The following is a 25,959-nucleotide window of genomic DNA, read 5'->3' on the forward strand; positions in this document are numbered from 1 at the left end:
ACTTGTTAGGTATAGCAACATAGGTATGATCAGGGAAGTGGTCAGAGAAACTATCTACAAACAATTCTTCTAAAATAGTTAAAACTTAGCATTAACATACATTGAGAGATGAAATGAAAAATGACTACTGGCTTTCACTCCTTAGAAACTGGCTGGGCATGGTGGCTCACACCTGTAATCCCAGCACCTTGGGAGGCCAAGGAAGGCAGATCACATGAGGTCAGGAGTTCACGGCTAGCCTGGCCAACATGGTAAAACCCTGTCTCTACTAAAAATACAAAAAAAATTAGCTGGGCATAGTGGCACGCGCCTGTAGTCCCAACTATTCAGAAGGCTGAGGTAGGAGAATCATTTGAACTGGGGAGGTGGAGGTTGCAGTGAGCTGAGATTATGCCACTGCATTCCAGCCTGGGCCACAGAGTAAGACTCCGTCTCAAAAAAAAAAAAAAAAAAAAAAAAAAAAAGGAAATTTGATTTCAAAAGAAAAAAAACCCCAGTTGATTCTGATTTATAAGACAAGTCTACTTGTTTTGAAAATCCTTTTAAAAATCATGAACTCTGTAAAATGAAGCATATTCTCATTTCAATGAAATGTCTGAGTCAAACACTTCAAAGGATGTCATGCACACATTACTTCAGACTGATGGAAAGACCTCATCATAATTCTAATATCATCTCAGTTTTTCACTTACACTAAAATGTGTGTGCGTAAAGCCTATCTTATTATTTCAACTTCCTTATTTCACTCAACTACATGTAGCATTTACGGAAAATTTGAACACTACATTTTAGTTTCCAGTGCCCTCTTCTTTTTACCATTTTAGGTTAGGCATATTACTTAAAAATAATGTTACCAGGAAAAAGAACTAAAGGTGACTAACTCTTAAAGATAACTTTAATGAGTTGAAGTGAATAGCTTAATTTCTATCACCACTTCAGAAATATAGTTTTTATCTGTTTTTGTTGTCTTTTTTTTTTTTTTTTTTTTTTTTTTTTTTAAACAGGCAAGTGCCACCATGCCTGGCTAATTTTGTATTTTTAGTAGAGACGAGGTTTCTCCATGTTGGTCAGGCTGGTCTCATACTCCTGACCTCAGGTGATCCACCCAACTCGGCCTCCCAAAGTGCTGGGATGACAGCCCTGAGCCACTGCGCCGGGCCTAGTGGCTCACGCCTGTCATCCCAGCACTTTGAGAGGCCAAGGCGGGCGGATGGCTTAAGCTCAGGAGTTCGAGACCACCCTGGACAACATGGCGAAAACCCATTTCTTCGACAACAAAAAATTAGCTGGACATGGTGGCTCATGCCTGTAGTTCCAGCTACTCGGGAAGCTGAGGCTGGGGAATTGCTTGAGTCTGGGATGCAGATGTTGCAGTGAGCCGAGATTGTGTCACTGCACACCAGCCTGGGCAACAGAGTAAGACTCTGTCTCATAACAAACAAACAATGAAGAATTTGCATTGCTCACAAATTTCCAGGTAATGCTGATGATGTGGGGATCACGCTTTGAGAACCACTGGTCAAAAAATAATGTCCATGAGCTGTGCTCAAATCAGGGCTTAATATGTACAAATAACCATTAGGCAGATGAAAGAAAAACCTCATCTACATCTCTCATACTAGAATAACCGCAACTAACCCAACTTTCCTATTACTACTATTATTACTACTATCTGAGCTATCTGGTCTTAACTTAGCAAATATCTCGATTTTATTCAGTATTTCCAGTTTCATCCAAATGAATGGCAAATAGTACATTTTACATGTATAAATGTCTATACACAGATACTCCTTGTCTGTTTCCTCATCTAGTATTTTCTTGTTGCTTGTATTATCCTTCACATTTGATCCTCTATTACTTCATGGCTTTCCCAGTTACCCACAGTGACACTGCCTCTTGTCCTATTATTTATTTTGTATTTGCTGTATCTTAGACACCAATTTTACCAAGGACATAGTTCACCAAGTTTAACATTTAGTTCCTTTTGTTTTTAATAATACATCTATACCAATATAACTAAGAATCAAATTTCTGTGCTTTCTCAAATCTGGCAAACTAGAGTGTTATTTTCTTCCTCTTTTTTGGAAGAACAGTGCAATGCTACTGGATTATTTTTAACAAAAATTTTATTAAGCATTCAAGGCTACACTAAAAGCTGGAGTTATTTTAGTTCAAGTTCAATTAGTTAGTATTTCATAATCAGCCACTATGTATACCTTGAATGTCCAACTCTTTCCTTCTTGGAAAACTTCTTTAATTGTGGCATCTACATTTTAAAATGTAACAAATAAATAAATAAAATGAAAGAAACCTAAGACATACTTGCATAATTGTTGAGATCAAACTGAGACAGAGCATCCACTTTCTCTTTAGGTTTTTTAGGACCTGGTTTGGGGTCTTCTCTTTTTTTCCCAGTAGAATCTTTGGAGTTCTTTTGTCCTGTACCATTGGGTACTCCTTCCTGATGGTGTGCAGAGCTGCCATTGACAAGGTCAACCCCAGTTGTGCCTGCAGGCTGGTCATCAAATGGCCTACAAAAAGATGACTTGAGGTATTACTATTTCCACCTATCCGAACAAAAGAAAAATGCTCTTATTGGCAGTTTCTAAAGTTCATTCTAAGATGAAACACTGCTGGGATAGAAAACTAACTGTAACCAAACAAGCATTAGTGACTTTTGTTGAATACAACCTTACTAAAACTGGGTTTCCCAAGAAAGTAGACTAGCTCCCTAGAGTTCTTTCCAGCAATTAAATTCTAGAATTCTAATTATACCTGAAGTTCTTAAAGAATCTATTTGTCTATCATATTATAAATGAGCTAATTAACACTGTTTATAGAACATTTCTGTGATCCAAGCAAGTTCAAAGTATTCACAAATGGATGCTCTCCAAAAGTGGGCAGCATATGAAAATAAAAATTTTTAAAAAGCATTCTGTATTTACAACTATGTAGATTTAAAAAAAGTAATCAGATTTACACATTGATATAATTATTTTAAAAACCTTAATATAGAAATAATTCACTTCACAAACCAAATGTATCCCCCACAGTTCTTATTTCCTAAAAGAATAATTTCAGGTTGATTTTTTAAAATTTCCAAGTGAAAAGGATCATGGGAAATGGGTTTACTAATACATTTTCATCCTAGCCTATAGTATTACTCAAGATAAAAGCTTACCATGTCCCTGGCCATAACCTCAAACATTTTAGGAATGACTTCATTTCTTCTACATGGTGCTCTTATAAAACATTTAATTATAATCGTCACTGCCATTTCCATAGGTTCAAAGTTGTTGCTACCTATCTAGGTGGCACAAAAATCTTGCTACTTAGTTGAGATTTACATGGCACAAAAATCATATCAAAACTTTGAGTATTGTTACTTAAAATTCTAATTGTTTGGTTACAGGAAATAAACTATTCTATTTATTTTGGTTATCCTGATTCTCTTGGAATTTTAAGGGAATCAAATTCCAAGTAAAAATTTCCTCTTTCTAAATTATCTGGAAGAGCAAGTATATCTTCTCTAATGCTGTGGTTTGAACGTATCCCTCAAAAGTTCATGTGTGGGGCCGGCACTCTGGGAGGCTGAAGTGAGCAGATCACCTGAGGCCAGAAGCTCGAGACCAGCCTAGCAAACATGGTAAAACCCTGTCTCTTCTAAAAATACAAAAATTAGCTGGGCATGGTAGTGCATGCCTGTAATCCCAGCCACTAGAGAGGCTGAGCCAGGAGAAATGCTTGAACCCAGCGGGGTGGAGGTTGCAGTGAGCCGAGATTGTGCCACTGTACTACAGCCTGGGTGACAGTGAGACTCCATCCCCCACCTGCCCCATCAGAAAAAAAAAAGAAAAGAAAACGTTCATGTGTTGGAAACTTGGTCCCTAATGCCAGTGCAGCAGTGGTGAGCGGTGAGAACTCTGGGAGGTGATTATGTTATGAGGGCTCTGCCCTTCTGAATGGATTGATCCTTAACAGGTTAATGAATGGGTTATCAAGGGAGTTGGTTAGTTATAATGAATGAGTCCGTTATAAAAGCCAGTCCTGCCATCTCTTGTGAGCCCCCTCACCATGTGATAAGCATGGTGCCTTGGGACTCTGCAGAGTCTCTACCAACAAGAAGGCCATCACAAGATGTGGCCCCCTCAACCTTGGACTTTGCAGCCAAGAGATATGCAAGAAATACATTTCTTTTCTTTATAAATTACCCAGTCTCAGGTATTTAGTTATATCAACAGAAAACAGACAAATATACCTTACGAGTATAGTAACCTGAAGTGCTAAGTATGTAAACCTAAGGAACTCAGATTAATACCATACAGTCCAAATAAATTCTTAAATTCTTATCAGCTCAGGCTGCAAACCTGGCAATTGCTCTAAAAGCAGGGCACACATAATGATGATTACTTACTATATACCAAGTATTAAGTGCATCACAAGTATCATCTTAGTATCTTCACACATTAAGTGCTATTATTTTCTCCCCATTTTACTGGTGAGGATGCAAAGGGTAAGCAACTAGAAAGTATCAGAGCCTAGATTTGAACCTAGGCATTCTGAATCTTAACTGCTACTTTATAATGCTTTCTAATACTAAAGAAATCAATACTAGCTTACTATAACCAACGTCTTTTTTTTTTTTTTTTTTTTTTTTGAGACGGAGTCTTGCTCTGTGGCCCAGGCTGGAGTGCAGTGGCACGATCTCAGTTCACTGCAAGCTCCGCCTCCCGGTGGCGCCTGCCACCATGCCTGGCTAATTTTTTGTATTTTTAGTAGAGACGGGGTTTCACTGTGTTAGCCAGGATGGTCTCAATCTCCTGACCTTGTGTGAGGACCTCGTGCTTCGGCCTCCCAAAGTGCTGGGATTACAGGTGTGAGCCACTGCGCCCAGCCCAACATCTTAATACTTAAAAAAACAGGCCAAGTTTAGCTTACTTGAGAAAAATTCTTAAAAAAAATCCATTGCCATGGCAATTATGTTACTGGTGTCCTTGGCAGTAGAACAGGGATTTGTTTTCTGGGCCTCTCTATAGATGATTGTTGATTATAGATTCGCAACCCAAGATAAGAATACAATTTATCCTTAATGTTCAACACTAATTCTCAAGAAACCAGTATTGAGTGATAAAGTATACGGTTATAACATTAATTTAAACCTCGGAGGACACCTGTGTAGCACTAGAGGTTTATAAGGAGAAACTGAGAAAGAAGGGAGGGTTACTCATCAGATACTTACCAAATAAGGACACCGTACATGTCCCTCCCTAGATGCGTACATTTTCCCAAAGCTACAAGTTTCCAAGAGGACTCTTCTGGAAAATGTAACTTAGCAGGGAAAGACTCCTAAGACACCTTAGCCTCTCTTTCTTAAGCACCCTTACACTTTGAGAACAGAGAATAAAGCATTTGGGAAGAACAATGTTTTTTGGTCCTTTATCTAGACTGGCTCTTCAACCAAGAACTCTACTTTTAAGCTTCTTTAAAGGTGCGGAAGCAACTATATTTAAAACAAAGTACTCACCCTCTCTTCCCACTTTTTGATGGTGGACCACTTCTCCTTTCATTTCTAGGACCTGAGAAATTCCTTCCTGATTTGGGTGGACCATTGTTGCCACGTCGATTCTGACGATCTACTGGTCTCTGACTTGAAAAACTTCTCTTTGCAATTTCCCTCTTTGGCGGTAAAACATTCTCTCCAATCTTTACAACTGTTTGTGCATTCAAGTCAGCATTTTTTTTTTCATCCCTCTCTCGCCTCTCATTGAAATCACTGCTTTCAGAAGCTGTTTCCCATTCTTCATTTGCCTGATCTGAAGAGTTCTGATTAGATAAATCTGGTGTCTTATTCCCAGAAATATCCCCAATCGTATTAACTGGTTCTTGAGCCACATTATTAACTGTGCCATTTGTGGGCACTGCTACCACCTCATTTGATTTTGAAGCAGCCTCCCTCTCTCTTAGCCGTCTAAATCGAGGTGGTTTGTCTTGCCTTGGTGGTCGGGTAGGACGCTGCCTTCGAGGCCTTTCTCTAGCTGGGTCAAATTTTCGCTCAAATTTTGGAGGTCGTTTATCTGCTGCTATAGGAATAAACTGCTCGTGTCTTCTTGGTGGCTCTCCATCTTCTGGTTTAGGAACTTCTGACTGCCTTGGGTTCCACTGATTGTCCCGATAAGCTGGTCTTCGTAAAGTGGAAGGGCGTGATGGACGGCCTCCAGGATCCCTCCCACCACGCCTGAATGTTCCCCCTCTGCCTCTCCTTGTAGGCTCTCCTTTAGGAAGAAAGCCTGGTTTAGATTTATCGTCATCCCTTACATAAGGCTTTTCTAGCAGTCTATTATCTATTCGAACATGATTATCAGGCTTGAAAGAAGATTGAGGCTTCATAGGTTTTTTGTTTTCAGGCCGTTCCTCTCTTTTGGGAAGTTTGCCTTTACTTAAACTATCCTTGTCGCTTGCACTTTCATGAATTTCACTGTCTGTGTCAGTCTCTGAACCCCGCTGTCGTCTTCTTTTGGGGACAACTTCAAAATCGGAGCTCTCACTCCGTGTTTCACTTTCTTCTCGCTGTCTGAGAGGCCCTGAGGGTACATGCTCTGCTCTTGGCTTATTGTCTCTATATTGAGGATAATCTCGAGTGTGTCCCCTACCACCCCTGCCACGCCCTCCATAAGAACCTCTATAGCTTCGACCTCTGGAGTAATATTCACCTCGGCCTCGACCTCTGTATCCTTGATCTGGAAACCAATCTCTATCTCTAGCTTCTTTCCAGTAGGTCCTGGGAGGTAAAGTTGATTCTTTTTTAATTGCTGGTCTTGAATCTGGTCGAGGCCTCTCTATAACAAGGTCTTTGCTGATGACTTTCTCAGGTTGTTTTTCTTCTTTGACTATTGGTGCTGCCACAGGCTGTTGGTTTACAGTCTTAACTGCAGGCTCTACCTGAACAGTACTCACAGGTTCCAGAGACTTCTCAGTATCCTGAGATGGTTTTTGAGCCAAAGTTGCAGTTTCTGTTGAAGGAAATTTCTCTGCTTCTGGTTGAATTGGTGGTGGAACTGACTGTGGCTGAATCGGTGCTGGTGGCTGAGGTGGTGGTGGGGGAGGAGGAAGATCCTTCTTTTCCGTCTTTTCAGGCTTTATAACTACTTTTTCAGTCACCTTTTCGGTCTTTTCTCCTTCTTTCTCTTTCCTCTGTTCCCGTTCCTCTTTCATATCTCTAAGTACAGGTTTTTTAATGGGACCTGATCTTCTCACAGGTCTATCATTACCTTCTTCCCTTCTGTTGGAGCTTGGTCGTGGGCCCCAACGAGTTTCTGATTTAGATTTATATACTTTTTCAGGTTTTGGTCCTTCGGAAGATCGTATAAAGCCTTCCTTTTTTGGTTTCTCCTCTGGCCTTTCTGTTGGTTCTTTTGAATCAATGCATCTGCTGGTTACTTTAGGAATGCCTGCAGATGGTTCACTTCTCTGCTCATCTGGTTTTTGCATATGGTTAGATCCATGGGAAACACTCCTTTTCCGAGAAGGCTGACTTTCTACAGCTGAAATCCGCTCCTCTTGTGGAGTGGGTAAGGTCTTTTGATCAGGTGCTTCAAAACAAGCAGATTGATTATTTGCATCAGTATGGTGAGGTCTAACATCTTCCACAGATCTGCTTAAAAACTTTTGTACTTCTGCCTCACTTGATTCTCTGACAAAGTCTGCCTTTGGATGGGCCTCTAATTGATTATGTTCTACAGAATAAGCAGCAGTAATCTGTTCCTGGTCCAACGCAGCTTCAGACCTATGATGATAAGAATTCAAAGGTATAACCAACAAAGCAATCTTCCCCACGTGAAGTATATAGCAAAATAATACCTCTAAAACAGGAAGCAAAGACTCTTAACCATAATGAGAATCTTTCTCTCGCTATATAAAAAGTTTAGAGGAGAATTACTCACAGTAGCCAAGAGGTGGAAACAGCCTAAATATCCAATAGCTGAATGGATAAAGAAAATGTGGTATACACATACAACAGAATATTATTCAGGGATAAAAAAGAAGGAAATAGTGTCATATGCTACAACATGGATAAACCCTGAGGACATTATGCTTAAGTGAAGTCAGTCAGTCAGGACAAATACCTTACATGAGGAACGTGAAGTAATCAACCTCATCAAAGCAGAAACCATAATGGTGGCTGCCAGGGGCTAGGAGTAGGGAGAAATAGGAAATATAGGTATAGGTATAATATAGGAAATACAGGTGAAGGTAAAAATAGGAAATAGGTATAAAGTTTCAGTCATGCAAGATAAAAAAATGTTCTGGAGATCTGCTGTATAACATTGTGTTTACAGTTAACTACATGGTACTATATAATTAAATTTTTGTTAAGAAGATAGATCTAATGTTCTAAGTGGTTTCTACCACAAACACAAATGGGGCTGGGTGTGGTGGCTCATGCCTGTAATCCCAATCCTCACTTTGGAAGGCCGAGGTGGGCGCATCACCTGAGGTAGGGAGTTTGAGACCAGCCTGACCAACATGGAGAAACCACATCTCTACTAAAAATACAGAATCAGCTGGGCATGGTGGCACATGCCTGTAATCCCAGCTACTCAGGAGGCTGAGGCAGGAGAATCGCTTCATCCCGGGAGGCGGAGGCTGTGGTGAGCTGAGATGGCGCCATTGCACTCCAGCCTGGGCAACAAAAGTGAAACTCCGCTTCAAAAAAAAAAAATAAAATAAAACATAAAAAAATAAAGGGCCTGGAGTAGGGGCTCACGCCTGTAATCCTTGCACTCTGGGAGGCAGGAGGATCACTTGAGCCCAGGAGTTTGAGACCAGTCAGGGCCATATGACAAAAAATACAAGAATTAGCCTGGTATGGTACTACATGCCTTAGTCCCAGCTACTCAGGAGGCTGAGGTGGGAAGATCACTTGAGCCTGGGAGGTCAAGGCTGCAGTGAGCTGTGATTACATCACTGCACTCCAGCCTGGCTGACAGAGCGAGACCCTTCTCAAAAAATAAAAATAAAAAATAGAAATAAATAAATGAAGTTTATTCCTTAAGGAAAAACAAAGTTAAGACCATGCTGATGTGAATTTCTAATCTATCAAGATTAGTAATTTCCACCTAGAATGAAAGAGTACACTAGAGTAAGCTTATCTGTCCCAATTAATTACAAATAATTATAAAACATTACAAAAAAAACCACACCCCATTAAAGGGCAGGAAGTTCTAACTGGATGGCTATAAATTATTACAGTCATCACCAATTGTGTGCCATTTCAAAGTCAACTTTGTATTATCATATTTCTCCTTATCTTGGCCTTAAAAATGTTCCCTAAAATACTGTTAAAATGGAAAAATTACATCTAGCTAGATTATATAAGCATTGTAGATACACTTAAATTTCTTTACACCTACTCTACAATAAAGACATCCCAAATGGCTGCACATGATGGTTCACGCCTGTAATCCCAGCACTTTGGAAGGTCAAGGCAGGCAGGCTGCTTGAGCCTAGGAGTTCAAGACTAGCCTGGGCAACATGGCAAAACCCCATCTCTATAAAAAATACAAAGATTATCACAAGGTCAGGAGATCGAGACCATCCTGGTTAACATGGTGAAACCCTGTCTCTACTAAAAATACAAAAAATTAGCCGGGCGTGGTGGTGGGTGCCTGTAGTCCCAGCTACTCGGGAGGCTGAGGCAGGAGAATGGCGTGAACCCGGGAGGCGGAGCTTGCAGTGAGCTGAGATCGCACCACTGCACTCCAGCCTGGGAGACAGAGCAAGACTCTGTCTCAAAACAAAAAACAAACAAACAAAAACAAAGATTAGCACGGTGTGGTGGTGTACGCGTATAGTCCCAGCTACTCAGGAAGCTGAGGTGAGTTGATCACTTGAGCCTGGGAGGTGAAGGCTGCAGTGAGCCGAGATCACACCACCGCACTCCAGCCTGAGAAACAGAGCAAGTTCCTATCTCAAAAAAGAACCTACCAATTTCAACATCTAATACTAAATTACAGCATACAATTGAGTACAAAACCAGGTTACAAAATGCCCTAATGAATACAGAGAATATGTCCAAAGAGTAAGTGCAGTATGCTAAATTAAATAGAAGGAAACCAGATTTATGCTTCAGTCCTAAATTGGAATGATCTTCAGAAACACTATACAGTTTTCCTTTTACCAAAATATTCTGTATAGTCTATTAAATTGAAATAATTTATTACCTTACATCCTCAGGCTCTTCTGTTGCTTTGGGAGTAGTTGCTTGTTGAGGCTCAGCATGAGGATAGGGATCTGACCCCCACAGCATACGAGGCTCAGAAAGAGAAATTGCATGATCTCTTGCGGATCGAGCTATATGCTCAAATGACTCAGAACTGTTTGGTGACCCTTCCATCTGGTCTCTTCTCATTAACGGTTTAGGAGGAATCATTCCTATAACGAAAGTTGAGAAAAAGGTGAAATGAGGCTTTTGAAAAATGAAAGAAACAAAATCATGATAGACATATAATACAGATTACTAATTGTTACATGGAATTCTCCATATTAAAAGCATTTTTTTCCTGAGTAAAAGACTGGTGGAAATTATGTAAGGGTTGTTCTGTGAATGAAATTTTATCACTGCTGTTAAATAAAAATTGCATTTAAGAACTGAGGAAGCAAAATCAGCAAAATCACAATAGCGGCCTGTTTCACTTCAAAAGAAATAAAATATTATGCATATAAAAATCAGACACCAAGTACTGTGACTCCGGATGTCAATACAAACATCATGAAAATTATACCATAACTTCCAGAGAAAATTCTTTCCTAAATTCCATTAACCTACCTTAGTTGGTCAATATTCTACAAAATATGCCACTTAAATTTCCAAATACCAGTATAAATTTAAAAATCATGATTTGTGATCAGCTTATCATCCCTAAATTTTCCTCTGTAACATTTTGGTAATAGATTATCTAGATTTATTCTGATGGATTCCATAAAAGACTACTAAATTCACTTTTTTTTTTTCCCTCTAACCTATAAGGAAATGCAAGTGTTAGGTTGGTAAATGATGGAAGAGGAACTTGAAAAAGAACAGATATAATGTATGGACAAAATTCAAATGCCGAAAACACTTTAAAGAAGAAAAACAATGTAGCCAATAACAGATACTGTTAATAAGACATAATTATTTCCATCTGAAGTTTTAAATAATACTCACAAAACAGAAATGAAGTAGTATTTTGTTCTTGCCACATAAGCAATATGAGTGTCAGATATTTAATTACTTGATGCTGAAAGTTACATAATTTTGATTAAAAATCTAGAGGTTTAAGTTTTTCCTAGATTACAACTCTCAAAGGAACTGAAACTCAAAGCAGGGGAAAAAAAATTTTGATCCTGTAAAACTATAAATGCAAATTCAACTGACCAGGATGAATGGGTGGAATATCCATAGCAGGTCTGCCTGACATCATTCGAGGATCCATGTAGGACTGCATCATGAGCCACCTTGGATCAAAACCCATAGAAGCCAAATGCTGAGGATGAGGCTGCATAGGCTGATAAAGAGGTCTGTGTGGTGGAGGAGGGACAGAACTACTGGATGGTTGTGAAGGAACAGTCTGTGGAAGTACACCTTGCTGTTGCTGCTGCTGCCACTGCTGCTGTTTCATCTGTTCCTGAAAAAGTAAGATCCCATATCTTGAGATTTTAGTTCCACATGACAAATTAATATAATCAATCATATCACAAAATAATCACCTGTTTTGAATCCTTGAAGGAAAAGTAAGAGTTCAAAAGATATTTAACAGAGTTGGCAAGACAAAAGACTGAAAGATGAACTGTAACATTTTACCTTATACTCAAGCACTGTATAATCTATCTCCTAGAAATGGAAGATGGTGTCTATAAATGAGGCAGAAGATCAAAAGGAATGACACAGAAGGTCAAGGTAAAACCCACATTAACTTTTATTTACAAAGAAAAATAATTTCAAGGGAACTTTGTGTGCTTTATGCATTATAAGTTTTATGTCTAATTTCCCAGATTATTGCATAATAACCATTTCAATCAGACATACATGATAAAATATTTTTATCATTACCTGCTGCCGCTGGAATCGTGGAGGTAAAGACTTCTGAAACTGTTTGAAATAGCCAGATAATACAGCCGGCCGAGGTTGAGACCCTGATTCTGGTTCTGTTTCATGCACCACTGGTGTGGCTTCCTTTTCACTGCGATTGCTGTCTTGTCTAGTGAAAACGGGTTCCTCCTCTGCTCAAAGAAAAGGTGAAAGGTATTCATCTATGACACTTATCAAACACATGGTTTTTACACAGACTGAGGTATAATAAAAGTTAATGAGGAAGAAAATATCCTCCACACCCTAAAACATTATTTTCTACTTTAACATTGGTAGTTATCAATGAGGTAACATTAGATTATCAAAACCTTAGATTTCCTAAAAGCTGCATTCTTAGAGATGGAGAGCAGAGATCCAAATGCTTCATCATATAAAATCTGTTTGATTTTTTTTTAAATAATGAAACATTTCCAACTCTACCTATTTTTTGTTTCAATAAACATCAATGTAATTGTCAGTATTTACTGGTAGTTCATTAAAATCTACATGAAAACACAAATGGCCTACAAACACTTAAAAAGAGAGCATGTTGGTTTATTTAGTTATTTATTAGATAAAGGGACTATAATCTATAAGGAAGACTAATGAGTTTAGTTATTTATTGGATAAAGGGACTATTATCTATAAGGAAAACTAATGAGTTTAAGTCTGAAGACAACAGAGTGATCACCAGTTATCTTCAAACATAATTCATTCTAGAATGTCATTTGTCACAATTACAAAGCCATGCTTATTACAATTCTTTTCTCAAATGACTAGTAATGAATTTAAAATGGAAGATTATCTCCCAATGTAAAAGCATGCTGTTAAGAATCACAAATAACATTTTTATTGCTTGGATTACATTCAATATTAAGAATGTTGTAAAAGAGTGAGCAGGTCATGGTGGTGCACGACTGTAATAACAGTTACTCAGGAGGCTGAGGTGAGAGGGTCACTTGAGCCTGGGAATTTGAGACCAGTCTGGGCAACACAGCAAAAAAAAAAAAAAAAAAAAAGAACGTTGAAAGGGAAAATAATACACTGGAAGAAGAAGAGCTACATAGGCACTGACTTTAAAATCACATGTGTCTTGAGAACATCTCAGAGAGCATTAAAACAAACAAAAAAATTGTATGTGTCTAGTATCAGAATTGAGGGGGGAAAAAATCACATGGGTATATCTCACTGTTAAACCAAGCTAAAATTAGCTTGCCATGAGAATATATAAAATGTGAATGAAAATAAAAGCACAAATAAAACTTATTAAACTATGATAATGTTTTCCTTTCTCTTGTGAACACTTTATTTCACTATTTTGGTGTTACGAGCAATCTTCATAAGTACTTATGTAATATAAGCCCACTATCAATAGCACAGTTTCTCTAGATTGATTACTACGAAAAAAATCTGAAATCTTAGAGTCTTAACAAATGATCCATGAAGGTCTTTTTGGCCTTTATGGCCTTTATTTCATAAAAAAAATTAAAGATAAAATACTCATACTCTTACGGTTACATTAAGAGCCAAGTTTGAAGGTAACCCTGCATATAAATAAAAACTTTATTTTTAAAAACACATTCTTATTATTTTAAGCAGCAGTGCCTTGTAGAAAAGAGCATGAGAGGTCAGGTTAGAAAACTTACAATATTTCCACATCAGAAAATACACTGAAATAAAACTGCATTTCTATTTTAATTCAAGTCGTTCATTAAAACTAAACTTTAGGCCAGGCGCGGTGGCTCACGTCTATAATCCCAGTAGTTTGAGAGGCCGAGGCAGGCGGATCACAAGGTCAAGAGATCGGGACTATTCTGGCCAACATGGTGAAACCCCGCCCCTACTAAAAATACAAAAATTAGCTGGTTGCAGTGAAACACGCCTGTAGTCCCAGCTACTCGGGAGGCTGGGGCAGGAGAATGGCTTGAACCCAGGAGGCAGAGTTTGCAGTGAGCTGAGATTCCACCATTGCACTCCAGCCTGGAGACAGAGTGAGACTCTGTCTCAAAAAACAACAACAACAAAACAACAACAACAAAAAACCCTGAACTTTAACTTTGCCAAGACTTTATACTATATTTGAATGCCATTAATCAGTCTACAAGCCAACTTGGAGAAGAACAAAAAAGTTGATTAGATCTAGAAAAAGAATTTTATTTTAAAGTATAATTACTCTAGGAAACTACAGTTTAATAGCATATCAACTACACCATGGAAGCTTGCATGTTTAAACTGATTAAACAGCAAACCTGAAATTATGAGCTAGGTGCAGTCATTTAATGATGATAATCCAACATTCTCATTAAGCTCTATGCCAGTTCAGTTTTAGAGGTATTCATGCATGTGAACAAATGAGATTTTGTTTAGTTAAATGTCTTGGAGTCAGAAAAAAGCAGGGGGAGAATCAGTACATGTGACTAGGAAGTCAATACAATTCTGCAGATAAAACAGAAATGAAGCCCATCTAATAACTGAGAAACACTTCAGAGATGTCTGTTCATATACAGAATTAGAAAACATGGCTCTAGCCCATATTTTGTACTGGAAATGCTATCATAAAACAATCGTTTTTATTTTGATGACATATATTTAAAATATACAACCCCCAAACTGTAACCAACAAAAAGCTCTTTGTAAAGTTTATAAAAGAGAATGAAGAAGAGTATCAAACCTTTATTACAGTTGTTTTCACTTTCTTGTTTTTCTACCATGGGCTCCAAATTAGGTTCTCTGGGTTCAATTTTCTCCTCTAATTTCTCCCTTTCCTTCTCCAGCTCACATTCCTTTTCTTGTTCTTTCATCTTTTGTAGTTCTTTTTCCTTTTCTTTCTGCCGTTCTTTTTCTTTTTCTTGCTTTCTTTCTTTCTCCATTTCTCTTTGTTTTTCCTGCTCCTTCTCCAGCTCTTTCTCCTTTTCCTGCTGTCTCTCCCTCTCTTTTTCCCTCTCCTTCTCTCGTTCCTGTTCTTGTTCTTTTTCAAGTTCTTTCTCACGCTCCCGTTCTTTTTCTCGCTCCCTTTCCCTAATTTCCTCTGGAGATGGTTGTTTTTCCAGGATGCCAAGCTTCTCATCCAATCGTTTCAGTTTCTCTGCACAAGCCGCCTTCCTTTGTTCTTCCATTCTTCGCTCTTCCTCTTCACGCCGTTTACGAGCACGTTCTACTGCTGCAGAAATTTCTGACTGTTGTCTTCGTCTTTGCTTCCATATTTCATCTTCATCAGCTACTTGCTGCTTGGAGGGAAAGGGGCCCGGTCTTCCAGGTACTGCCTGTCGATCTGGAGGTGGATGCTGAAACATTAAGGTATCAGATGAGTATGACAACTCTATTTCTGACTAACATTGGGTATCAGGCATGGAGAAGGAAAAATCCCACAAAAGTATCAGAAATTTCTCTGATGAACATACACATTAAAATGAAAACACATAAGATGGGAAATATATTACATCTAGATAATTCACCAAACTAAGACCAGATTAATCCAGCTCTCCAATGTTTACTGAGTATGTACCTATTTATTGTGCCAGACATTGTTGCTCAGTCAGTATTTGTTGAATAAAATTAGAAGCACAACAGTGAATCTCAAAATCTAGTTAGAGACAAAGGAAATTTAGCATGAATGCTTTAGAAGCAGCTGCCACAGCTGGAATGCCTGAGAGAGAGAAATGAAGGTATTAAATATCCAAAATGATGGCATGTTAGCTCTGAGAAAATTAAGGTACAGCTACGGGTAAAAAGCGCAGAGCCAAAGAAGCAAGGTGAAAAAGACAGAGACAGTGCTGTAATGATACCCCAAAGAAGAAATTCCTACAAATTAGTCTGGGTGAAGAAAAGTTCTATCTTTAGACTGAAAGATCCAGAAAAACTATCTAGAACCCGGAGTGGAGAATGGGAGGATCATCTGAAAGATCCAAGTTTCAATGACTGAATTTTCATTAATGTGTTATAAAACAATGACAGCTTTTAAAATCACTGCTTGCAACAATGCAAAAACAATAAAAGTAACAAAAAAATTTCTTTAACATACTGATTTTTAAAGCTACTAGGGTGAAGAAATCTTAAAAGCCGTATGTAACCCAGCTGGAATGCTTACAAAAAGATTAAACAATGATACAACGAAAACACTTGACTGAACGTCTTTTTAAATGAATGCAGACTACCATGTACTAATAGTGCTATCATGTGCAAACTACTTCAGTTCTCTGGTGCTGAGTTTCTTCATCCACAGCTCAGAGATAAGCTGAAAAACCAAATATATAAGTACCTAATTTACACAATTCACTTCAGAGAAGTAAAATTTACTTAAAACGTGCTGCACATATTTTAAGTGTATAGTTTGATGAGTTTGGACAAATGATACACCTGTGTAACCACTGCTCCAATGCAGACACAGCATTTCCATCACTCCTCTTCCTCCCGCTGTGGCCCCAAGCACCCCGACCCTAACCTTGTATAGTTTTGTTTGTCCTTTCTTTCATCTTTTATACAAACTTCTTTTGCTAAGTATAATGGCAGTGAGGTTATTTTATGTATGAGTAGTTTGCTCCATTTTACTGCTGGATAGTATTCCATTGTGGGCATGCTGTTTCATGTATGATAGACATGTGGGTTGCTTCCAGTTTTTTTTTTTTTTTTTTTTTTTGAGACGGAGTCTCGCTCTGTCGCCCAGGCTGGAGTGCAGTGGCGCAATCTCGGCTCACTGCCAGCTCCGCCTCCCGGGTTCACGCCATTCTCCTGCCTCAGCCTCCCGAGTAGCTGGGACTACAGGCGCCCGCCCCTGCGCCCGGCTAATTTTTTCTATTTTTAGTAGAGACGGGGTTTCACCATGGTCTCGATCTCCTGACCTTGTGATCCGCCCACCTCGGCCTCCCAAAGTGCTGGGATTACAGGCGTGAGCCACCACGCCCGGCCCTTCCAGTTTTTAAACTATGAATAAAACAGCTATGAACATTCATGTATAAGTCTTTGCATAAATGAACGTTTTCATGGCTGTTGGATAAACAGCTAGAAGTGGAAATCCTGTGTCATAGGGTAAATATATATTTCATTTACAAGAAACTGCCAAACTGTTTTCCAAAGTGGTTATAAGGTTTTCCAATGGATAAGGTTGCCAGCTGCTCTGTACATCCTTGCCAAAACATGGTGTCATCAGTCTTTAATTTTGGCAGTGTAGTAAAATCTCAGTGATTTTAACTTGCATTTCCCTAATAACTAAAGATACTGAGTAATTTTCCATGTGCATACTGGGCATTCTTACATTTTCTTTTCTGAAACAAATGTTCAAGTCTTTTTGTTTAACTACTTATTATTGAGTTGTAAGATATTAAAAAAAACAAAAACAAAAACAAAAACGGCCCAGGCTGGACATGGTGGCTCACATCTGTAATCCCAGCACTTCGGGAGGCCAAAGCAGGAGGACTGCTTGAGCTCAGGAGTTCAAGACTAGCCTGGGCAACACGGCGAAACCCAATCTCTACAAAAAGATAAAAAATTAGCCTGTCTCTAAAAATATATGCATATACACAAGAGGGATGGAGTAATCAACTATGTCAATGACTCAGCTGAGATTTAAATGAGATGAAGACAAGAAAACTGAATTTGTCAAGATGGAAGTCATCATTGACTCTGATAATAATAGTTTCAAAGGTAGAGTGGGAAAAGAAAGCATGCCTGGAGAGTGCTAATGAAAGAATGAGCAGCAAAAGACGGTAAGTATAAATAGCTCACTAAAACAATTTCACTGATGGAGAACAGAGAAACAGGGTAGACACTGCAATGGGATGGAAGGTAGTGGGATGGAGTAATGTTAACAGAGAGGTCTTTGTGAAGTTGTTTTTCTGAAAAGATGAGATAACATTATCAAAAGTGGAAAAGGATACAAGGAACAAAGTAAAAAAGTGTCCTTAGCAGCAAAAACAATAGGAAGAAAAAGTATACAGTGAAATGGAAAAAAAAAAGTTATCTCCTAGCTACTTCTTATTTTCTTAGTGAAACTTGGAGCATGCTTATCAACTGAGAATGAAAATGAAAAGGATGAAGAGTAAGACATGTAAGAGTCACAAGGTAAAAAGTTAGTAACTGTTTCATAAAAGTTTTAAATAAAAAATTTGGTGTCTTTCCACCAAAACAAAACAAAAGGTCAAATAAAACATATAATCCATAAACAAGCATATAGTTAAAATTTACCTGCTGTGCAAGCAACTTTGGAGGTGGTGGCAGATGTGAAGACGTTCCACGTTCCTATTATAAAGAAGAAAGAATTACTGTTATTATTTTGGAGACAGTCTTGCTCTGTCGCCCATGCTGGAATGCAGTGGCATGATCTTGGCTCACTGCAACCTCTGTCTCCCAGCGCCAAGCAATTCTCATGCCTCAGCCTGCTAAATACCTGGGATTACAGGTGTGTGCCAACACGACCGGGTAATTTTGCATTTTTAGTAGAGACAGGGTTTTGCCGTGTTAGCCAGGCTGGTCTCGAACTCCTGACCTCAAATGATCTGCCTGCCTTAGCCTCCCAAAGTGCTGGGATTACAGGTGTGAGCCACTGCACCAGCCTGAAAGAATTACTTAAAAAATAAACATATAAAAAATATATCGGCCAGGTGCGGTGATTCACGCCTGTAATCCCAGCACTTTGGGAAGTCAAGGTAGGCGGATCGCCTGAGGTCAGGAGTTCAAGACCAGCCTGGCCAACATGGCAAAACCCTATCTCTACTAAAAATACAAACATTAGCCAGGTGTGGTGGCGGGCGCCTGTAATCCCAGCTACTCTGGAGGCTGAGACAGGAGAATTGCTTGAACCTGAGAGGTGGAGGTTGTAGTGAGCGAAGATCGTGCCACTGCACTCCAGCCTGGGTGACAGAGCAAGACTCCGTCTCAAAAAAGCAAAGAAAAAGGAAAAATATATCTATTAGAAATATTTCAGCAGGGCGTGGTAGCTCACGCCTGTAAGCCTAGCACTCTGGGAGGCCAAGGCGGGTGGATCACAAGGTCAGGAGTTAGACACCAGCCTGGCCAACATGGTGAAACCCATCTCTACTAAAAACACAAAAATTAGCCGGGCATGGTGGTGGGCGCCTGTAATCTCAGCTACTTGGAAGGCTGAGGCAGAAGAATTGCTTGAACCTGAGAGGCAGAGGTTGCAGTGAGCCAAGATCATGTCACTGCATTACAGCCTGGGAGTCAGATCAAGACTCCATCTCAAAAAAAAAAAAAAAAAAATATTTCTCAATGTACTGATTTTCTCAATATCACAAGATTCCTAAACATCTTTCTCCTTCTCTATTTTTAAATAAAAGCATATCACTCATTACAAGATTACTTTTTATGGAATCACTCTGCTATTTCAACAAGGTTAGAATCTCAAATGCACTTTAAAACAAAAATTTTAGCCAGGCATGGTGGCTCACACCTGTAATCCCAGCACTTTGGAAGGCTGAGGCCGGTGGGTCATTTGAGGCCAGGAGTTCAAAATCAGCCTGGCCAACGTGGTGAAACCTCTTCCCTACTAAAAATACAAAAATTAGCCGGGTGTGGTGGCACACCATTGTAGTCCCAGCTAGTCGGGAGGCCGAGGCACAAGAATCTCTTGAGCCCATGAGGTGGAGGTTGCAGTGAGCCAAGATCACACAACTCCACTCCAGCCTGGGTGAAACAGCAAGGCTCTGTTTCAAGAGGGAAAAAAAGAATTTTAGTCTAACTGTTCTGGAATTCTGATCCAGAAAATCTGACTGGGGAGAGGTATACCTGTAATTACTAAATTTTATTTATGTAAGCTCAATTCGTTTCTAGTGGCAAACTAAAAATATGAGATCTTAAAATCTAAAACATAATGGAACAAAATATATGAAACATTCACTTGCTAATATACATACCACTGTCACAAAAAAAGTCAAAGACATATTCCATCTATTCCTCTATTCTTTCACGAAAAATTCTCATTCCCCATTATGCCAATAAGTAAAAAGTCACACAAAAAATTTTATTAAAATGTTATTTTAAAAATTATTCTTTTTCAGGGTTCATAAATTTATTCTTCAATGGATCATCAATGCCTTAAGATTAAAACCATTGTAGAGCATACATTTTTAAGAAGTGGTTCTTATATAGTCTACCTCTCTCCCATATCAAACTACTTAGAATTTCTTGAATGTGCCATGTTTTCTCATACTTCTCTACATGTGTTTCCACTGCTTATAATAGCTATATTCCCTTTGTATACTGGCTAAATCATGCTTAAGAATTAGCTCAAGTACTTAGTCTTCTGCAGCTTTCTACCTTAAATGAATTCTCGAAGAATTTATTTTGTACCCTCTATGATTATGCTACTTAGTCACACTTCTTACTGACTTTTTTTCCTGTCAAAGAAACTGTTAGCTACCTCCTTTTAGCCCTCAGAAGGGACAAGTTCCTCCATCTATTTTGTATGAATCCAACAAATACATGCTAATTATACTGATTCCTTAATAAAGAGATAAGCGGACTCCCTTGAAAGTAGCCCTTTTTATTCCCAGTTTATAATGCATCTTTTGCAACCGTTTACCATCTCAGAAGTAGGTTCAAATATCTGTTGCACACACATTTCCCTTCATTCACAATGTTCTTCAAAATGATTCAGACTTTAGATGTCCCTACTCACTATGTGATTTCCCTACAGATAGTGTACCATTCACACAAAAAGAATGACTAGTATTTAAGTATTCAATAAACCGTAAAGCACTTCAGCAATGCTTATTTTATTTTAGAAAAATGTCATCCCTACACTTTGCTATGACTGAGCTGTATCATAAGGTGAAAAGGGTGAAGCTTTAGTTTTCACTTGATAATTTTAGCTACTCTACTGATAATTCCGGTTAAATGCAATAAAAATTATGATAGATTCAAGACTATTCAAGAAAAAATACACAGTTCCCTTTTCCTAAGTCCCATTCCACTCAGTGATAAGACTAATTCAAGATAATCCTTGAAATAACAAGGATCTCCATGAGTCCAACAAACCTGATTAAATGAAGGTCCTTTCCCAAAGGGAACTTTTGCTACTGATGGTTGGGCAGGTATTTGAGAAGATGATTTAGCGTTGGAAACTTCATCTGCTTCTTTTTTGTTTTCATTGTTTTCAGAGGCTTTTGAACCTTGATCCTCACTGAAAAATCAAAATGCAGAAGAAATAAAGTGGACCAACTTATCATAAGTACATACATTTTTTTTGGCAATTAAAAAAAATTATTTCGGTATGGTTTCCCGGGGGGAATGTATTAAGGAATGAGATGCGTATGTGACCTACTAGTGCTAATTTCTTCTTTCAATAAATATATACTATGAAAGTGCAATACAGTATTTGTCAAATCTAAACACACACGTCAGGCATATATCCTGGCCAAAGAATATAATCACATAATTTCCTATCTCCTCTATGTAAGAAATATAATCCAAATATAACTAGGTAATATTGGAATTATTATTTAACTGCATTCTAATTTATTCTGATTTAATAAAAAGATAAACTACAGTATTTTTTCAAAGCCACAGCAAATCACAGGTATCTCTTACATGATCATAAAACGATTGTTTGTCACAATGCCATAACTGAAAAATTATGTCAAATGTGCTTACAAACTTTCATATATTTTAAAAGCCCAACATTTATGATATATAACTCATATATTCCTGACTGGTGCTCCAATATTCCAGAATAAAGGAAAAAGAAACAAAAAACTCCCCATTTTCTAAGGCCCTAATGCAGTTTACTAAGTTTTAAGAAATCGAGGACCTGAAGCAGCTGTAGTTACCCAGGGAATTATTCTCCAATTTTATAAATATGGATCAGGCCAAGCAAGTAACAGTTTAAAATTGTTCCTAATACCAATTCTCAAAAGATCTCCAAACTAGATGCTAAATACCTAAATATCTTTTTTTGAGATACAGTCTTGCTCTGTCACCCAGACTGGAGTGCAGTGGCATGATCTCAGCTCAATGCAACCTCCGCCTCCCAGATACAAGTGGTTCTCCTGCCTCAGCCTCCTGAGTAGCTGGGATTATAGGCATGTGCCACCACACCTGGATAATTTTTGTATTTTTAGTAGAGACAGGGTTTCACCATGTTGGCCAAGCTGGTCTTGAGCTCCTGACCTCAAGTGATCTGCCTGCCTCGGACTCCCAAAGTGCTGGGATTACAGACATGAGCCACTGCATCCGACCCTAATAAAGTTTTTAAATCAACTTTCTTGAGACGCAACACATTTTAATTAACGGATTAGCTGTATACTGTATTAATCTAGCTCATTAATCACCTTCTATTTAGTAAAACTTCAGAGAATATATAAATTCTACAAATAACAATTGTCTGTTAATAAAGCCTCTCTGCATAAGTAGTTAATATTGTATCAACAAATTTCATACTGTTATTAGTAAAACATACCACAACTTACCTGTTATTCTCTTTAGGACTGTTACTTCCTTGTTCATCATCATCACTGAAATTCAGTTGCTCTGTATAATCTACTTCCATCTGAGCACCTATTAAATTAAGGAAAACTCAGACTGGCTGCTTGAAAGCATCTAACAATTTAAAGCACTTAATTAATTTTGCCTCTTACCTGCCCAACCCTCATCAGCTTCAGCATCTAGGTTATCAAATTTATCAAGCTCCTTCAGTTCTGATGCACTAAGAATGGATGGGCGTTCAGGCTCTGAGGCCCATGAAGGAGGTGGGCCTCTTCCTCGGAGGCCTCTAATGAAAGGCAGGTCATGGAAAAGACACAAAAGTTTATGATACTAAATTGGGAGAATACTAAAAGATTGGAATTTAGTTCATTTCGACATTAGTGTTTTCTACACCAAGATATATAATATGTTCTGCATTGACGTGTATGAAAAAATTAATATTAATACGTAATTATAGGATAATACGTAACTCTTAAGTAACAGCTGACACAGTTTTTAAGAATTCTCAAACATTTAAGATAAAACAAATATATGCTAAAGGATAACAATATGAATAAAACTAACTTCAAAACACATAATTTTGAGGAAAATAATTCAAGAGGATGATCAAGTCTCACATAATAAGCCAAAAAAAAAAAAAGGGGGGGAGTCCATAACATGAAAGGAAGAGGAGAAAAACAAGTGTCATCAATTTTAGGACCATGGTTTTCAGTTTTCTTTTTTTTCGAGACGGAGTCTCGCTCTGTCGCCCAGGCTAGAGTGCAGTGGCACAATCTCGGCTCACTGCAACCTCCGCCTGCCAGGTTCAAGCAATTCTCCTGCCTCAGCCTCCCGAGTAGCTGGGATTACAGGTGCACACCACCATGTCCGGCCAATTTTTTGTATTTTTTTTTAGTAGAAACAGCATTTCACCATGCTGGCCAGGCTGGCCTTGAACTCCTGACCTCCTGTGATCCACCCACCTTGGCCTTCCAAAGTGCTGGGATTACAGGGTTGAGCCACTGTGCCCGGCCTGGTTTTCAGTTTTCAAAATCCTATGTAAATTAATTTAAATGTTTAAAAGAATGAATTATATCTGGTCTGTCTTATAAGAGTTAGCCAATTATTTATTAATGACAACTGTACTGTGAGGACAGGAAAACGATCAATTACACAACTCAAAATCACACACTCCACTCCACCTTCAGGAAATCTTAACAAGCATATACATATTCCTTACAGACTTTAATCATTTAATAGCCTTACTTGTTTCCTTCAGATAAAGAAGGTGGGAATCTCATGGGACCATGGAGAGGAGGATATGTCATCCTTGGATACTGTTGAAACATCTGAATGAAGGAAACAAAAAATTTCGATAAATTTAGCAACCCAGTTATTTAAAAAAATTATATATATCTATATACACACACACACATAAATACATAAAAATCTGAGCCTAGGCCTGAAGTTATAATTTATAGAAACAATGATTAAAATGAATAAAACTATTAATGACTGTTACCTGCTAGCATAGATCATCATTCATCCTCAATAGCAACCCATTTCCAAGGCCATTGCCTCTACCAACTCTTTACAAATAGAATAACTAGAGCACATCATATGAAAGACTTCTGCATTATATTGATAAAATTACATTAAAGTAATTGTATTAACAAGGTATGTACACATTAAAGTAACTGTATCGAGATATGTAATGTAAAATTGCATTAAAGTAACTGTATCAATAAGATATAAATTACATTAAAGTAACTGCATCAACAGGATATATACACACATGTACCCCAGCAAACAGCAAAGTGAAAATATTCGAAAAGCAGATGCTGTAGGCCTTTCTCCATAAGCAGGAGTAGAATAATTAGAGGCAGATTTGTGGATAAGGAGGATAACATCAGTCCCCAGCCCCAGCACCTCAAATAGAAAAAAGTAGGGGTAGCAGGGGTAGGGAAGAAGAACTCAGTTCAGATAAAATTAAGGGACAGTCCACAATCTAAGGAACTGAGTTGGAAAAGGGGGACAGAGAGCTACCCAAAAATTTTCTACGGATATGGCATAGGTGAATTCTCAATCAAATTACTGCACAAATGATCATTATAAACAGTCCCAAACAGGTCCAGATATTATTCTCTGTAGGAACTTGGCTCTGGGAAACTAAACTTAAGAGGAGACATAAGATAGATTCTGAGAACAAATAACACCAAGGGATTCATCCTATGATTTTGAAGGGAGGAAGTGTCAAAGAATAGCTTGGTCATTTACTATTTGCTTATATCCAAGTAAAATTATGTAAATAATATGAAATTGTATTACTGTAAAAACACAATTTATATCCTAAAATAGAAGACTAGTTTTTCTAAAAAGAAAGTAGTAACTATGTGTTAGATAAGAAAATTACCTTACATTTGAAGCAAGGATGTTTATATGATTATGCTGTCTAAAGATGAAAATTCTGGGCCAGGTGCAGTGGCTCACACCTGCAATCCCAGCACTTTGGGAGGCCGAGGTGGGTGGATCACTAGGTCAGGAGATGGAGACCATCCTGGCTAACATGGTGAAACCCTGTCTCTACTAAAAATACAAAAAAACTAGCTGGGTGTGGTGGGTGCGCCTGTAGTCCCAGTTACTCAGGACGCTGAGACACGAGAATCACTTGACCCCAGGAGGCAGAGGTTGCAGTGAGCTGAGATAGCACCACTGCACTCCAGCCTGGCGCCAGAGTGAGACTTCGACTTTTAAAAAAAAAAAAAAAAAAAAAAAAAAAAAAGAAGAAGAAGAAGAAAAAGAAGAAATTTCTCTTAAGTCAGTTGAAGCAATGTTAATTAAGCCCAGCAACAGCTGAAACTCAGCTGGGGAAACTTTGAGGGATACTCTGGAGAATTTTCAGTAGCATCACACTTCTATACTGAAGTTAATAAAGACACTACTGGAGGCATATGTTCATAGCTAAAGCTGCATTAAATCCTTCATCTGGTCATTCCAGGCATAATTTCATGTGGTCTTAAATGCTTAACGTCTAGGAATTTGCCAGAAAATTCATTATAGAAACAAATTTTAAATTCTCAGTATATAGTAGTGATATTTAAATGTTTTTGTTAATTAGCGGAACACATTATTCAAATATAATCGCTGATGAAAGTGGGAATGATGCCCACTTGGTCTCCCCTCTTTCCTATCCTACCCTCTCACCTGAAAGTTCAGGGATCTTTGGTAGCGCAAATTGAAAATGATTAGGAAAAAAGGAATTTTTTTTCCTACCCATTTCTAATGGGTATAAATCATTTTTCAAGGCCAGGTCAGCATACTCCTAAACTTCTTTTAGGAAAACATTTAACGGTCAGGCACAGTGGTTGACACGTGTAATCCCAGCACTTTGGGAAGCCAAGGAGGATAGATCACCTGAAGTCAGGAGATCAAGACTA

The 25,959-nt window shown here is 38.3% G+C and overlaps 1 protein-coding gene across 9 annotated transcripts in view; it reads right to left on the reverse strand.

Annotated features, from left to right (window-relative positions):
* The window catches only part of PRRC2C (proline rich coiled-coil 2C), a 103,837-nt gene that overhangs the window by 44,414 nt on the left and 33,464 nt on the right, over window positions 1-25,959 (reverse strand). For all 9 annotated transcript variants that reach the window (XM_050767641.1, XM_050767619.1, XM_050767631.1 and 6 more), the window contains exons 7-17: window positions 23,789-23,871; window positions 22,696-22,829; window positions 22,528-22,615; window positions 21,098-21,242; window positions 18,287-18,340; window positions 14,778-15,390; window positions 12,089-12,258; window positions 11,414-11,663; window positions 10,221-10,431; window positions 5,525-7,783; window positions 2,323-2,531 (exon numbers count right to left, since the gene is read on the reverse strand). In XM_050767641.1, coding sequence (XP_050623598.1) covers window positions 2,323-2,531; window positions 5,525-7,783; window positions 10,221-10,431; window positions 11,414-11,663; window positions 12,089-12,258; window positions 14,778-15,390; window positions 18,287-18,340; window positions 21,098-21,242; window positions 22,528-22,615; window positions 22,696-22,829; window positions 23,789-23,871 — 4,216 coding nt within the window. The remainder of the gene's footprint in view (window positions 1-2,322; window positions 2,532-5,524; window positions 7,784-10,220; window positions 10,432-11,413; window positions 11,664-12,088; window positions 12,259-14,777; window positions 15,391-18,286; window positions 18,341-21,097; window positions 21,243-22,527; window positions 22,616-22,695; window positions 22,830-23,788; window positions 23,872-25,959) is intronic.

This window comes from Macaca thibetana, chromosome 1 (assembly GCF_024542745.1).
Source record: "Macaca thibetana thibetana isolate TM-01 chromosome 1, ASM2454274v1, whole genome shotgun sequence".
In the NCBI taxonomy this organism is placed as follows: domain Eukaryota; kingdom Metazoa; phylum Chordata; class Mammalia; order Primates; family Cercopithecidae; genus Macaca; species Macaca thibetana.